At 45.2% G+C, this 17,131-nt stretch overlaps 1 protein-coding gene across 1 annotated transcript in view; it reads right to left on the bottom strand.

Moving 5' to 3' along the window:
• Nucleotides 1-17,131, bottom strand: part of LOC137528512 (inactive glycosyltransferase 25 family member 3-like) — a 59,467-nt gene that overhangs the window by 23,333 nt on the left and 19,003 nt on the right. The window contains exons 2-6 of the mRNA XM_068249818.1: nucleotides 10,752-10,862; nucleotides 6,215-6,332; nucleotides 4,372-4,506; nucleotides 1,922-2,126; nucleotides 1,723-1,842 (exon numbers count right to left, since the gene is read on the bottom strand). Coding sequence (XP_068105919.1) covers nucleotides 1,723-1,842; nucleotides 1,922-2,126; nucleotides 4,372-4,506; nucleotides 6,215-6,332; nucleotides 10,752-10,862 — 689 coding nt within the window. The remainder of the gene's footprint in view (nucleotides 1-1,722; nucleotides 1,843-1,921; nucleotides 2,127-4,371; nucleotides 4,507-6,214; nucleotides 6,333-10,751; nucleotides 10,863-17,131) is intronic.

The following is a 17,131-nucleotide window of genomic DNA, read 5'->3' on the forward strand; positions in this document are numbered from 1 at the left end:
TCTCTGATTGGCCAATATTTCTCATGCTGATACAATGCACTTTCTATAGTGAAGTGCGGGCAAATCTGGCAGAGAAGAGTAAGGGAGGAAATGACATCAGAATTGGCTTCAAATGAGCCACACTTAAAATGGGAAATACTAAGAAGGATTTTCTCTTTTTTTACTGTAGAAAAATCACTAAAATCAAAATGTGGACAGTGCAATACATATGTTATGTAAGTAGAGCAAGTATATATCTACTTATGTGTTTGTTCATATAATTAACTGCTTAATATACCGTAGCTTTCTCTTTTTGCAAACTCCGCCTGTGAATTTGTGTGACGTAATCACTCACATGTGATCGATAGCCTCTCTCTAGTATAGATAGCCAAATGTGTCTTCCAGGATTAAAGTGAACCTGAGATGGAGGGAGAGAAAAGGTTTATACATACCTGGGGCTTCCTCCAGCCCTCTCCACACAGATCACTCCCTCGCCATCATCCTCCGTCTCCTGGATCTTCTCAAATGGGCCATGGAAAGTCCTCCAGTCCTCAGCGCACTATACATGCGTGGCCCCTTCCTGATCCCATGGCCGAGAGCGTTCTGTGCCTGCGCAGTAGTTCTCCCACTAATCGTGGGAGCGAGCTGCGCCAGACTGCGCATACACCGACTGGCCCAACTGGAGGCCTTTTTCTAAGTATCCAGGAGTTGGAGGAGGGCGAAGAGGTAGCCATCTGCGTAGAGGGGGCTGGTGGAAGCCCCGGGTATGTATACAATTTTCCCCCCTCCCATCTCAGTTGCACTTTAAGTAGCCCCACATATATAGCCGGATGTGCCCCCCAGGATTAACCTCCTTAGCGGTAACGAGCTACACTCGGGGTGGAAAACTGCTGCTCAGAACGGAGACCCTGAGCTACACTAATGGTAGCCACCGAGAGGTCCATGCAGAGTATTGCGTACAGTGGGTGATTTCACTCACCTCCCAGGCAATCCAGACGATGGCAGCCATTCCTCTTCCTGTCCAAGGAGGCTCTGCATCCCCTGGTGAGTTTGACGACTATCGCCATGACGACAGCCAGCAATCTCACTATAGGGTTACAACGCCACCTGGAGTAAAGAGAAGAACTGCCGGGCTGGATCCCAGGGAGGTGAGTAAGTGCGGGGTCTGCTCCAGGCTCTCTCGTGGTATGATTTTTTTTTTTTTTCTTTTAGAGTCTAAAAGCACATGAACAAATTGTACCGCTTTTAGACCCTAAAATCAGGAAGGAATCATACCGCCAGGGAGGTTAAGCAGCCTCTCCCCCAGTATAGAAAGCCAGATGTATAAATAGCCAGATGTGCCCCCAGGATTAGGTAGCCTTTTCTTCAAACCATGGGTTTGGGGCGATTCTACCTAATCTTGGGGGGAGGGCACATCTGGTTATCTATACTAGGATTAGGCTACCTAATCCTGCAGAGGGGGGCATATCTGGCTAAATATAATGGGGGCTGCCTAATCCTGGGGGCACATCTGGCTATTTATACATCTGGCTGTCTATACTGGGGGAGAGGCTACTTAATCCTGGGGGGCACATCTAACTATACGGTGGGGGGCGCACTTCTGAATCTCCACCTCTAGTGCTGGAGAGCTTTGTATCGGTTCTGCATATGTACAGAGCTCAGAGTGGCATCGCATCAGCCAGGTTTAGCCAAACATAAAACAAAGTGCTTAAAAATAAATAAATAAAATGGTTGATTCCTTACCAAATGATTCCAATGTTAGGTGTACAAAATTCAGCCTGTCATCTTCAATCTCCTGATTGGGTTGAGCAGGAACATTGATGTATCCATAGTGATTGTTGTTACATACCCAACCTTGCACACCTAAAAAACAGCCGACCGTTAACCAACACCCTTCTACTACACTGAGAGGAATATCTACAACAACTGGCAAGTTCCATACCTGATGCCAAGCAGGAGAATGCAAACACAATGATGTCATCAAAAGTCCAGGTGTATCTAGGATGAGGCGGGTAGAAGGCCAGTTTCTGGGTCTCCTCTCTACGGAGATCTAGGAGAAAGGTGGAGTGTACCATGGGCACAGCAAAACAGCCAGTGCGCTTACGGTTCCTTGTCGGGTAATAATCTGGTGTCCGGCGATAAAATCCCTGGCAGCAGAAGAAGTGGACTTTATTGGAATTTGTACAGAAGCTTAGAGCTCTTCAAACCACCAGATGTTGCTGTATGACTTTAGCAGATGGCATAAAGAGTTCCTGAAGACAAAAGATCTCTGATCCCGTACTTCAGTAGACAACAACACGTGATGGGTAGAAAATATTTCTACAGTTAGCCAAAAAGACCATCACATGACAACTAGTCAGCTCCTCCTCTTCCCATGCCTGGAAAGCCATGAAGAACCTAGCACTCTGGGTTACAAGGGTCTAACAAGACATTATAGAGCAAGCATTGTTAACATGAACCTATGACTAGAGGTGTAAATAATCCAGACTAGCAAGCAATTTGCATTAAAGTTGTATGCAAGTCGATATTATTTGCGTTTCATGAACCCTCTCTACCTATGACCAGCTGTTTATTTTGGAAGACTCAAACCTGATTCACATACAGTGCAAGCCACTCCTTCCTTCATAAAGCTTTTCCCATTGGCTAATTGTCACTAGACCAGTATACACTTATTCTGCCCCAATATCACATCACTAGAGTTGGCGACAGTTGGCCAATGTGAGCAGCTAGGCAAGAGAGAAAGTGCTAAGCACAGTTTATGACTGAGGCCTAGGGCTGGATTTAGCACTAGCCACTCTAGGAACGAGCTCAGAGACACCAGTGTGCAGTGAGGCGGCAGTCTCGAGTTTGCAAACCATGCTCATCAACCTGGAGTTGTGATGTATTTTACCCTGGATCATATAGAGCTGGATGGGTGGGCTGGACAGCCAGTCCCATCCACCTCTCTATGGTATATGCATGGAGCTTGGCTGGTCACCAGGAGCATAGAGAGCTGTATTGTCCAAGATGGTGAGCACAGGTATGCCAGGTGGGGGGGGGGGGGGGAATAAAGAGAAACCAGGGAATGGGGGCAGAGATCTGCAAACCTATGTACGTGTCGGAATTGGTGAGTTTGGTGGTGGTGGGTGGGATTTAGGGCACCAGGACTTCTGTGGCTATAGGCTCCTGAAGTGTAAATCTAGTCCTGCATAGGCGTGGCCCGTATTGTATACATAAACATTAGGACACAGGTTCATGTTAAGCCTAGATGCAGTACTCCTTTGCTAAAATCAGGTCATGAACAGAAGTTGGCTGTGGTCACATGACTGCATTTCAGCTGCTTAAGAATGTAATTAGATACATTCTGTGCTTATTGCACTTTGTTTTGTTGTTCATGTTGTGGATGGTCCATGAGATGCAAACAATTTCGAGTTGATGCAGCATTATGCCAATTTATGCAGTTTGAAAATGAACCAATCAAATCCTGCCGAGGCTCAACGGGTCCATTTTCAAGCTGCATACATTTGCATATAAAATGTGCATAGTCCTGCATCAACTTGAAATTATTTGCATCTTATTGACCATCCCTACTGCAGATGAGCTATACATTCACCTTCTCTCTTTAATGCTAAGGTCTAGAAACTAAAGCAGGACCTAAAAACAATCAAGAAGCATTTACTAGAAGTCTCAAATATTTTTCAGGTTGAAGAATATGGATAGGCTCTCAGGGTTGTCTACTTGTGCCTCCCTCTCCCAATCCTCCTGTCCATCCATTCTTGTGATGTCATCCAATAAAAGGATACAGAAAGAATAAACCGCAGGACAGACACATGCATAAAAAACTTCAGAAAGCAATGAAAGGTGAGGAGAACGCCAACGCATACCACTAAGGCTGCATCTGAAATGACAACCAGCTCATGTGTGCAGCACCTAAATAGGCTCTCTTCACACTTCGCATTAAATTCAGATGCAAGTCCCACAAAATGTAAGTTACACATTTGTTTTTGCTTAGCTGCTCCCAAGGTTTTAAATTTAGGTTAGGTCACTTGCCCGGAGGTTTGCCTCACCGTAGCGCAAGTGTCTAGTACATTATACTTTGCATGCAAACCATATTGGAAGCTAAAGTTCCTCCTAGTGTAATAAATGTTAGCATTGTCTTGGATGCAGGGCATGCATTTTTCAGTCTAATAGAGGCGGTGTATGCCTATGCGATTAACCATTCAATTGCAGCATGTGTTTAGGGATGCACAGCCTTCCCCCCACTTTTTTCTTAACTAAGCAATGAGAGGTGTTGATAACAAACAGGCTACTACATTTCCACCTGACCACTGTGAAAGCAATGTTGTCACGCTTCTGAAACAGTTGAAATGTTTCTGTTTCCAGCAGGTGTCACTGTTGCAATCTGCCTCTCACCTGGGGTGTTATTCCACACCAAAAGTTAGAGAATCCAGTCTGTGAGTCCAGCATGGGCGCCACCAAGGTCTTATTCGCTGCCATAAGCAAATGTATCAAGTCGTCATTGGTCAGGATGTTGTCGGCATCAGTATACTGCAAAACAAATAACACGTTTACTCCGTCTCTGAACATGTGTACTGGAGATATTCTACAATAAAAATAAAAAAATTACAGGGTCAGAAAGGGATGAATGACATTTTCTTTAGCTGACATTTCGTTTTGGAGAGAATGCTGAAGGGACAGAAAATATTTAGGCAAGTAGACAGGAATATTAAACTCCAAACTTGCATCATTATAAAATCAACTACAGTATAATCTCATACCTCCCAACTTTTTAAGATGAGAAAGAGGGACACTTAAGCCACACACCTGATCACGCCCCCATCACAACCCTAGTCACACATGCCGTAAAGATTTCATAAGAAAAATATGTTGTTTTATAACTCAAACTCCACTGTCCCTTCATATTAACATTTGAAAATAAGAAATATATCAATTCAAAGGATGGGAATAAAGTTTAGAGTCAAACAAACAAATTTTTTTAGCAAAGAAATACATATATTTACATAGAAAGAGGGACAAAGTCCTGAAAGAGGGACGAATGAGGAGGAAAGAGGGACAGGGCTCCCAAAGAGGGACTGTCCCTCCAAAAGAGGGACAGTTGGGAGCTATGTAATCTGGTTATAATAAACTGGGGTATAGTAAACATTTGAGTAAACTGCCTCTCCAGGTCCCAGCCAATCTCCATTATATGTCTATGGGAACAACGCCTGGTATAGTAAACCCGGATAAAATAAAACTTCTGTTATAGTAAACATGTTTTTTGTCCCCTTCATGATGCGGACTCTGGATGTAGTATGATCATATGACAGTGTGAAACCCATGGTAGGCTACTCTCCTCAGGCTGGTGGTCCAAGTCCCGCCTGCGGAGGTATCGGAGCCACTCACAGGAAGTGAGTGGCTGCCTCTATTCAGTGACGGCTGTAATTTTGAAGGAACACTGGATAGGTACCAGCAATATGTCCAGCCTGGCTATGCAACCCTAAGGTGTGTGACCTAATGTGCAAGTGCTTGTACTCCAATGGGAGGACAGAGTTGCTCCTTTGCAGCAGAGAATGTACCAGGGCATGCTCGGCCTTTTATAGGACAATTTCTGATATAATAAACTTCTGATATAGTAAACCACTGTACCCGGTCCCTCAGAGTTTACTATAACGAGATTAGACTGTATGTAACCTCTGGATCCTGTAGAGGCTTTCTAGTGTACTCCTCGCCGCTGCCGTCAACAGCCAGGACCCCCCGGAAGAGCCAAAGAGGGATCAAACCCCTCCATACACTGCACATAGATTTTCATGGTGAAATCTATTGAAAATCTATCGAACTGCAGCATTGCACTATTGGCTACAAAGCAATGTTATGGGCTGTTGATCTACTGCCATTCCCCTGCCGCGTCCGATCGATTAAAGTTTACCGTCCATTCTGACTGATTTTTGCTGTGAATCGATTACAATTCTGATCAATGTGGCTCCTTACGCCATAGATAACCCACAGATTCGATCAGTGATCAAATCTGCCAGTAAGAATTGATGTGTGTGTGGCCAGGTTTAGGAAGGGGAGCTTAGTTTTATGGCTGACCAGTAGACATCCCACACTCCATATACTGTATAAATAACTACTATTCTTATACAAATTTATTTCTGTACCATACTCCCTCCTGCACCCCCCTCCCCTCCCTAATGGTTTATACCGATAGTCACCCCAAGCTACATTGTCATCTTTCCTCCACTGGTCCTCATATTACCAGTATGTAGTCTGCTTTGTTCTCCCTGGCATAGTTTAGGGCCTCTTGGCGAAGATTCATCAGTTGTTCATAGCGCTCCTTTGGCCAGTCTTTTGGGGTTGTCTCCTGAGGATACCATCTGCACGAATAAAAAACAGTGATGAGCAAACAACCTTCTTAACATACAAATCTGCTCTGATAGAGGCAGGAAATAAAGCCCATCATTGCCTCCTAGACAGTCTGTACAAAGTGGTACTGGTTTGCTCTACTGGACTACCAGGGAAGATCAGACACTCTGTTGGTCCAGGACACGCCCCCTTCAATAAGGCTCTATTGCCAAAAGTATCACAGGGCATGGTCACAGCATTCACCCTTTGGCCAGAATGAATTGATCTGAAATAACTTTTTGGGGGATCAGGTTTATCATCACATTTATATATAGGTCTGTCAGACAGGCAGTTTTCACTGCTCAGAGTTCTGACCTAATGCAGAAGCTCCGCCTCCACTGTATGCGAGTTATGTCACCTTAAAGGGAATCTGAAGTCAGAGGAAAATGGAGGATGCCAGCGTCATTACCTAATAATATCAGTTACCTGACTTCCTTGGTGCATCTAATACTTTAACGCAAACCTGAAGCCTAAATAAAAACAAAACAAAAAACAGATACTTACCTAAGGAGGGGAAAGGCTCTGGGTCCTATAGAGCCTTACACTTCCTCTCACGGTACCCTCGTTACAGCGCTGCGTCCCCTGTTCAAATCTCCCGCCGCGGGAGGCTTCAGAAGTCTTCGGGAGCTTGTGTGCTCCGGAAAACAGGCAGCTCAGAACTGTGCATGCGTGAGAGAGCGCACTCACGCATGCGCACTACAGAGTCAACCATCTTTGGTAGCACTCGAGCTCCAGAAGACTTCCAAAGTCTGCGGTGGAAATGAGCGGGTCTCGGACCCATCGGTTGGAGACTGCTAACTCTCCCCTTAGCAGTCTCCAACCAGTGGGTCAGGGACTGCTCACTTTGCAGCGCTGGAATGAGGAGACCGTAGGAGGAGTGGGAAGGCTCTACAAGACCCAAAGCCTTCCCTCTCCTTAGGTAAGTATCTGTTTTTTTCTTTTATTTAGGCTTCAGGTTCGTTTAAAGAGACACTGAAGCGAAAAAAAAAATGATGATATTATGATTTGTATGTGTAGTACAGCTAAGAAATAAAACATTAAGATCAGATATATCAGTCTAATTGTTTCCAGTACAGGAAGAGTTAAGAAACTCTAGTTGTTATCTCTATGCAAAAAAGCCATTAATCTCTACGACTTTCAAAGTCGTGGAGAGGGCTGTTATCTGACTTTTATTATCTCAACTGTAAGTGAACTAATTACTTTTTCTCTGCCAGAGGAGAGGTCATTAGTTCACAGACTGCTCTGAAAGAATCATTTTGAATGCTGAGTGTTGTGTAATCTGCACATATTATAGAATGATGCAATGTTAGAAAAAACACTGTATTCCTGAAAATAAAAATATGAGGATATTTTCTTTGCTGCTAATCTTCTAGTAATTATTCATAGTACACAACCAATTCACTATATCATATATATTTTTTCGCTTCAGTGTCTCTTTAAAGAGAACCCGAGGCGGATTTTCGAATTTTTTCAAATGTTTTGATTGACAAATGCCAGGTAAACAGAAGGCTAGCGACAATAAGATTGGGACAGCAGAGCCCAGAAGGGACTGGCAGCGGCAATAGAAGGACACAGAGGCATGTCATTGTGCAGAGAACATGCCTCTGTGTACTATTATCTTTAGAAAATCTGCCTCGGGTTCTCTTTAAAGAGAACCCGAGGTGGGATTTAATTACATTACTGGGGTACAGAGGCTGGTTGTGCACACTAAGACCAGCCTCCGTTGCCCCATGGTGTGCCTCCATGTCCCCCCTGCGTGCCGCTATACCCCCACAGGGCTGGCGATACGCAGCGTGTCGCCAGCACAATGTTTACCTAAGCGCTTTCTGTCAGCGCCACTCCCCCGCCTCGCATTGGCGCTACCCGCCCGTGTCCCTTCCTTCCCACTGATAGGAGGGAGGTGACGCGGGCGGGTAGCGCCGCTGCGGAGGAGGCGGGGGAGCGGCGCTGACTGACAGCGCATAGGTAAACATTGTGCTGGTGACACGCTGTGTGTTGTTAGCACTGCGGAGGGTATAGCAGCGGGCTCTTGGAGGCACACCATTGGGCAACTGAGGCTGGTCTTAGTGTGCACAACCAGCCTCTGTGCCCCAGTAACATAATTAAATCCCACCTCGGGTTCTCTTTAAAGGGATATTTAAGTCAAAAATAAAAAATGATTTTTACTCACCTGGGGCATCCCTCAGCCCCCTGAAGCTGTATGGTGCCCTCGCAGCCTCGCTCCGATCCTCCTGTCCCCGCCGGCGGCTACTTCCGGGTTCGGCGACAGCCGCTGACAGACTGGGAACGCGAGTGATTCTCCGCGTTCCCAGCCGCTATATCACCCTTTATGTTGCTATAGCATATAACATATACGCTATAGCAGCATAGAGGGTGATATAGCAGTTGGAAACGCGGAGAATCACTCGCGTTCCCAGCCTGTCAGCGGCTGTCGCCGAACCCGGAAGTAGCCGCCGGCGGGGACAGGAGGATCGGAGCGAGGCTGCGAGGGCACCATACAGCTTCAGGGGGCTGAGGGATGCCCCAGGTGAGTAAAAATCATTTTTTATTTTTGACTTAAGTATCCCTTTAAGTCATTGGCCCAGAATCAGCATGTAGATCAGATGTTTTCACTCTTGTGTGACTCCACTGGCTGCATGCTTGTTACATGTGTGTGACTCAAAACTGAGTAAAGCCTAAAGTGAGGCATGAAAGCCATGCAACTTGCATTATTTATATGAGAATAAAGATGGCAACCCCAGTAGTCCACTCACTTCAGGTTCCCCTTATGCTGGCTACTAAACATACAGTCTGATTGTACAATCTTCTCCGATTTTACCATATCTATGTAGTATGACGGACAACCTAATATATTCAGTCATTTGAACCTTCTTCTACATAGTAACGCTTGACATGAATGCCGTAAGGAACCTTCCTGTAGCATGTCCTGTCGGTTGCAGTGGAGCCGCAACCGAGCAGTTTTGATTCATTTGCTTGCATTTGGTTGTTATTTTTGATTGCATTTGCAATAAGTCTCATTGCCATCTGCAGTCACTCTGCAGTTCAGAGCAGCTCAGGATGTTGTCATGAATCCACCTAAGGCTTGCTGCAGTTGAACTGCAGCCAGACAGCTCTGGATTTCTTACATGTATGTTGTTGAATAATTTGGCATGCATTTGTAATGAGAGTCCTTTCCATTCACAGTCAGCTTGCAGCCTTCAATCAGCCTAACACAGGATGGAGCGATTACCATTCAGCTGTGTGGGAATTTGCATGTCTGCTCTCATTGGCTGATGTCCATAGAAAAGCCTGCTCCTCTTCTCACACCCTGCCCGTCATAGCGTTCAGCTTTGCATTACTTGAATGCTGGGTTCCTTGTGTGAAGTCTGAAAATTATTGCATTACCTTGCCTGCTTGGATGTTCACTGCACCCGTGGGGGTACAGTGTAGTCTTTTCTTTCCTGATAGCTTGGAGACTGCGTTCACCACGTTGGTGATTGGTAGTATTCCTGCTAGTTCAGTTCCTGTGGTCTTAATTATAGCTGTGGTTGCTATTAGTTACGTTCCTTCTTGTTTGTCTTGTCTAAACCTGTGTGAATGTTTGCTATTGCTGGGGCAGCAATTAGATTGGCAAACAATCATTCTGTCTGTCTGTTCCTGCTGGTCCTGTTCCTGTGGACGTGGCTATAGCAGCAGTTGCTATTAGTCACGCTCCTACTTGTTTGTCTTGTCCGTGCCAGTGTGGATGTTTGCTATAGCTGGGACAGCGATTAGATTGGCAAGCATTCTGTCTGTCTGTCTGTTGTCAGTCCTTGTTACTCAGTGTGGTGGACATCAGATGCTCAGTGCTGTGGTTTCACTGAGCAACCATTGTGTCTTGTTTATTGTGGCAGTTATCGGAAGCTCAGAGCTGCGGTCGCTCTGAGCAATCTTGCTCCCTTGTTCATAGCTCCTGGTGTGATCTGTGTAATCTCCTCCACAAGAGCATTCCGCTCTATTACCTAATATTACCCAGCTGCATACTCTTGTTTGCTCTGGTGGTACTCTGGTTTTCCCGGCCTCAGCTTCTATATCCTGCACGTTAAGACCTGGGGGCAACCGAAGTCAGGAGACGTATTCAGTGTCCTGTTCAAGGGGGGGCTTGTCTATAAGTAAAGACTGTGGGCCGGGCTCAGAGCTACGGCACTAGATTGGGGTATAGTGGCTGAAGGAAAACAGGAGATCTGCCAGGCATTACAAGTGTATAGCTAATAGCACAAATGGAGACGGCACACAAATGGCTTCAGCAAATAACTGTATTGAAAAGCATGCAGAGGCACGCACACACATGTTTCCACCAGGACTGTATAGCATACTGCATATTTTGTACAATGACTGAGTAAGGCACAATAAAAACATTAACATCCAGTCACCTGGGCTCTTCCTGGGCAGTCCACACCACAGAGTGATATAACGGCTGCACTGACTCCGCCCACTCCTGCAGCACTGAAACGGTTGTGTCCTCATTGTGGTCAGATGCACTCCTGTAGGATGACAAGATAACACAAGCATGGTGACATTTCCTGGAAAAAAAATGACTGCTGCGGAGTCAGACCATGACATTTTAAATTCGACATACACATTTGTTTAAAGGATGACTATTCCATGAAGGTGAGGAGAAGTAACACGAAGAGGAAGTAAACAGTGTGTATACTAAACACTCCTCTGACACCTTGTCTAGCTTGTTAACAACCTTGTCCTGAAGCAATTCCTCAGCCTCTGCTGGGGACTCCATCAACCCAAGTGCTACAAATTGCTGCACAAACCTGCCTGAGAGGATGCACATGGAAAAGGTGGAGATGACAGATGGAGCCTCCAAATTCTACAGGCAGAAGCTTCTAGATGGCAGGAGGTATCTACTCAGCAAACATCTGTCTTCGTCTTATTATTACATAGACTTACTCTTTTGCAAAATCTATTTGGTGGCCTAGTGGGAAAGCACTCTCACCTTGCAGTGCTGAGTGCATGGATCAAATACTGGCTAAGGAACTATCTGCATGTAATTTTTATGTTCTCCCCATTTTGCGTAGGTTCCTCACCACATTCCAGAAAACATACCAATACATTCAAAATTGCCCTTAGGCTGTATAACAAGAGAATTCATGGTACCTTGCACACGCTGAAGCTTCTCTGTACCTGCAGAAGCAAAACAGCCCAAAGCATGATTGACCCCCCGCCATGCTTCACAGTAGGCAAGGTGTTCTTTTCTTCATAGGCATTGTTCTTCCTCCTCCAAACATAGTTTTGATCCATGGGCCCAAACAGTTCTAATTTTGTTTCATCAGTCCACAGAACACTATCCCAAAACTTTTGTGGTAGTGTTTTGTGGACTGATGAAACAAAATTAGAACTGTTTGGGCCCATGGATCAACACTATGTTTGGAGGAGGAAGAACAATGCCTATGAAGAAAAGAACACCTTGCCTACTGTGAAGCATGGCGGGGGGGTCAATCATGCTTTGGGGCTGTTTTGCTTCTGCAGGTACAGGGAAACTTCAGCGTGTGCAAGGTACCATGAATTCTCTTCAGTACCAGGAGATATTGGATGGCAATGTGATGCAGTCCATCACACACCTGAGACTTGGGAGACGTGGGACCTTTTAAAAGGTAATTTTTAGGAATTGGAGGACAGATCCCATTGTTTATCTCAACAGTTTATTTTCACCCCGGGTTCACTTTAAGCCATGTTTCCACTGGGTTACCGTATCAATTTCCGAAACAGACGAGACACCTGTGCTGATGCTAAATCACATCCAGATCCCTATAGCCATGCCATGCACAGCTGTGGGAATTCAGATGCATTGTGCAAAAGATATTCCCATCTGGGCCCGATCAAGAAAATAATTTACATTGGGGGAGGGCAGCAGAGGGATAAAAATCTGTCCATACACTTTAGAGTAAACTTGCCACATCATACAACTACATACAGACAGCTGTGCACCCTACATAGACAGTACAAGACAAGTTCCCACCCAATCAGCCCCTTGTGTTGCAGCCTTCTTGATGTGGTTATTTGGCATGCTTGGGTGATTGGGGAGGGGGTGTGAGTATATTCGGTTATAACTCCATTTGAGATGTGGTGGTTAAACACTGTGATGTTAAAAGTTTAAAGGCAGTGTTTACTGGTTAGAAGTTTAGGTTTACTGGATTTAATTGTTTCCTAAACTTGTGTTTTAAACTTCTCAAAAAATTGGCATCAATCTGCCAGTTCTATAAGTAGTACCACTGAGTCCCACGCCGTCCTCCCGCGGTCTGCCGTTGAGCCGCAATCAGCCCTGTTAAATGGCTCAGTCGCGTCAGTCCGGGTCTACTGCGCAAGCGCAGGAGGACCATGCATGCGCAGCAGACCCAGACTGACGCAACTGAGCCAGTTACCAAGGCTGATTGCGGCTGAACGGCAGACCGTGGGAGGACTGGTTTACTTTAAACTGCAGTAGGCCTGAACGATTTTAGGAAAAGATTGAATCACACGATTTCTGTCAGAAATTGCGATTTCGATTCGATTCACGATTTTCTTCAAATCAAGCTTTATCACTAATTTAACAATGTGCACAGTAACATTTGCAAACATGCACTGAGAGAAACTAACATTATACTATAAAACTGCTAGTATGATGTCATTTTCTGTCACGTTTGTAAATGTTACTGCATTATGTGAATTTACCAAAACAAATAGCTATTAATCTAAAATGCAATTATGAAAATGAAAGGCAAGAATTGCTTTCAATTAACGTATTTATTAATAAGAAACATGCATGTGTCTTGCGTGAACATTCTTTAAAGTTTTTAACAGCAGTAACTTCTTGTAGAAATCCAGTGCAGTAGTGCACCCCATCAAATGAATGGCGATGTGCCTGGCTTAGGCATCACCAATCCAATCGCAATAGGAAGAAGCAGCCGACACCTGGGCACAGTGGGCACTGGGCGCAGTGTCCACCAATGCCATCCATGTATTTTTAACTCTAAGGGCTGGTTCATACTACAAGAGCTTTTTTAGGTGGCAGCGCTTTGTGATTTTAAAAGCTCTTGCTAATGTAATGCTGTGTGTTCACACTGGAGCCATGTGATTTTGTACAAATCCCCCATGGCAGTGCATTAGCAAGAGCTTTTCAAATTACTACTGCCTAAAAAGCTCTTGCAGTGTGAATTAGCCCTAAGTTTGCATTATTCAGATCTGTCACATAGGTACACAACGTTTCGGAGCGACTGTCACTGCTTCTCCTTTATCAAGTTAGTGTACAAACTGGTGCCAGCAGTCGCTCTGAAACATTGTTTATCTATGTGACAGATTTGAATAAAGCAAACTTAGACCTATAAATACATGGAAGCTGGTGTTGGCTGCTTCTTCCAGTTAAAGTTTTCAACAGTTACAAATAAAGAACTAAAAGAGCCACCCTCATCCTCATTAGTGCAAAAAAAATCCTTACTTGTTTTCAGTTAAATAACATACAAAACATGTAAACTATGTAAGTGTACCCGAGCTGATGCTCAGGTACAAAATCACATACTACTACTTACCCTGAAATGAGGGAAGCCTATTAAGGCTTCCCTCGCTACTCTGTTCCCCGTCGCTGAGCGCAGCCCCCTGGAAGATTAGTGACAAGGCATTGTCGTTTACCACATCAGAGTCATGCAGCTCCTCTTCCCGCCCGCACATTTGCAGTAAGCCGGAGCCATGGCCTTCCTTTTACTGCACATGGGTGGGTTTGCCGGCTATTGCGTGTCTGTCCAGTACATGATCCAGGAAGGAGGGCCGCACTCTTCAATGGGGGGGGGGGGGGCTTCAGACAAGCAAAATTTACCTCCAATAGGATCCTAAATCTTCCCTCTCTTCAGGGTAAATATAAGTATCTGATTTTGAACCCGAGCTTCAGATTCATTTAGGAAATAGAAAAATGTACAAACATTTCCCAAAAAGTCAAAAATGGTCTTCTCTTGCCCAACAGTACTGCACTCATGCAGAAACTTTTTCATGAAAAATTACAAATATATATTATGTAAACAAAGGCTGACAGTTGACAGCCTGCCACTAAGTTAGAGTGAAATACAGAACAAATAAAATCTCAGATACAACACAACTTTTTCCCTGACAACTCTACATCACTCTCTTTACAGATTTTTGGTCAAGAAAACCAGCATGTCAACCTTGGATGGTTTTAGACATGCGCGCTGACATGTGACAATATTGCCACTAGCACTAAACAATCTCTCTGATGGTGAACTGGTGGCTGGTATGCACAGAAATTTACAAGCAACTTTGCTCAGCCATGGAAAGTTAACTCTGTGCACTTTCCACCAGGCCAGTGGATCTTGCTCTCCATCAATAGTTGGACCAATCAGGTAGTTGTCCAGTTCAGCTTTAAGAGCATCCTCCAACTGCACAGTGAACGGAGGAGGCACAGCCTTGCTCTTGAAGAAGCTGCCCAGTGACCGCTTTCCCTTCCCGGTGATGGAAGGAGCTGCCTCTGCTGCACCCTGGGACATGGCATCTGTGGTGCTAAGACAGGCCCTCTTCTCATTTCGTGCCACCTGCTCCATTTGCATCTGCACCTTTTCTTTGATGTCTGGGACATTCTCTGCACTTATATAGTCAGTCTTGAATCTCGGATCAAGGAATGAAGTTATGTCCAGTAGCTCCTGTGTGGCTGGGTCGCTGTATTTATCTTCAATGTAGGCAAGAGCTTTGGACTTTACTTCCTTAGTAAGATCTGTGTCCTCAACATTTTCAGTTAGGGTTGTTGTTCTCAGGAGATGGAGAACTGGCTTCAGGTAGGACACACTTACATATGCTTCACCAGAAAGAGCATCTGTGAATTCCTGCAGCGGTCCAATGGCATTGTTGATTGATTCAAGGACATCTGTGTCCTGCCAAGTGGGAACCAAGTGACGTGTCTTCTTGTCTTCAGACAGAACCTGTGATAACGCCTTCTTCTGCTCGAGCACCCTCTCTATCATTTTTTGCCTTGAACCCCATCTTGTCGCACACTCTGTAATTAGTGAGTGCTCAGGTAAATTAAATTCTTGCTGTGCCTTTTTCAGCGCTGTCTTCTTTTTCCAGCTATGAGAGAAGACACCAACGATTTGTTTGCAAAGTCCAGTTGCCCGCTTGACTCTTGCATCATCTTTCACAGCATTTTCAATTGCAAGATGCAGCCTGTGTCCGAAACATTGAAGTCTGGTCCAGTCATTAAGTTCAACCGCTTTGATGACGTTTGCTGCATTGTCGGTTGTGATGCACGTCTGGTCCTCTTCTTTCAGCCCCCAACTTGACAGACACTCTCTCAAACCCTGTGCGATATTCTCTCCAGTGTGGTCAGTGGGAAAGTATGCGGTCTGCAGACAGCGACTTTTCATTTCAAAGTCCTCATTCACAAAATGTACAGTCAAACTCAGATATGGTTCGGTCGTTCTGCTTGACCACATATCAGTAGTGGTGGCGTAATACTGCACATTTTTCAACTCTGTTACAACTTTTTCTCTACACTCTGTGTACAGCTGTGGGATGGCAACTTGGTTGAAGTAGGTGCGGGAGGGTATCACATATCTTCTGTCCAGCGTGCGGATAAGTTTTTGAAATCCGGATTTAGTGACCGTGTTAACAGGCACCATGTCCCTGGCAATGTAGTGCGTTATGGCTGCTGTTATCTCCCGATGTCTTTTGCTGCCGGAATCATACGGTGTCACACTAGTAAAAGATTCAGTAATTGTAGACTGTTTACTACAGTGGGCCTGAGCATCACTTTCACTTGACTTTTCACCGGACTTTTTACTCATGCATTCCTCATGCAAATGCTTGTGATGATTTTTCAAGTGCCGGTATAAGTTTGTTGTGTTTCCGGTTTTAGTTGCAACTTTAGTGCGACAGGTTCTGCACAGTACCTGTTTCTGTTGCACATCTGTGGTCTCAAACCCAAAATACTTCCAAATGACCGACGTGCTGTTTTTCTTGGAAAGTAAATCTAACTCCGCTTCTGGTTCTGTAGCAGAAGCCATGGCACACATTTCACAACAGGAGGAGCAGGAGCTAGCCACAAGAAGACAGTCCCGGGCCCGTAACAGTAACAAAGGATTGTTCAGGTCACGGCTTTGCGCTAAGACCGTTACTGTGGTCTATTACCACCTCTGGACGTAGGGGAACAGCTTGTGATAACAACTACGATCACTTTGTGTGAGCAGCAAGCTGGCAACTTAGAGTTCTTCCTTAGCTTTCTGACAGTCTCTGCAGTCCAGGCTATTATCAAGATTAGCCTGCCTTAAAACCACAATTATTTCTTAGAATAGGAATATAGCACCTTACTTTGCACAAATTGAAAAGTGCCCCCACTGCAGCTTTGCAGAACGCAGAAAGATCACCACACAGTCACACCACAGCAGCCAGTCATTCTCACGCTGTGTGCAGCGTCACAGAGGCATACAGAACTTGAATGACAGGGTGTGGGCGGAGTCTGCCGCCAGCCCAGCAAATGATGTGGAAGCGCTGGGAGGAGGGAGTCACCAAGTGATACGCTTTATATATGCTTAGTTCAGTTCCCTTTAAAATAATGATTGTTTGCAGACAAGTGATTGTCAGCAGACTCAGCCTGCAATCTGCCCAGCTTATGATGTGGACTGGAGGTGCTGGGAGGAAGCCACTGGGACGGAGTGTAAGAGACTGCGGGTGGGCGGAGTCTGCCGCTCGTAACTTAAAATGATTGACAGCGCAGCTAATGTATAGAGATGCTGGGAGGTGTGAGTGCCTGTGGGCGGAGCCTACC

This window comes from Hyperolius riggenbachi, chromosome 8 (genome assembly GCF_040937935.1).
Source record: "Hyperolius riggenbachi isolate aHypRig1 chromosome 8, aHypRig1.pri, whole genome shotgun sequence".
Classification (NCBI taxonomy): domain Eukaryota; kingdom Metazoa; phylum Chordata; class Amphibia; order Anura; family Hyperoliidae; genus Hyperolius; species Hyperolius riggenbachi.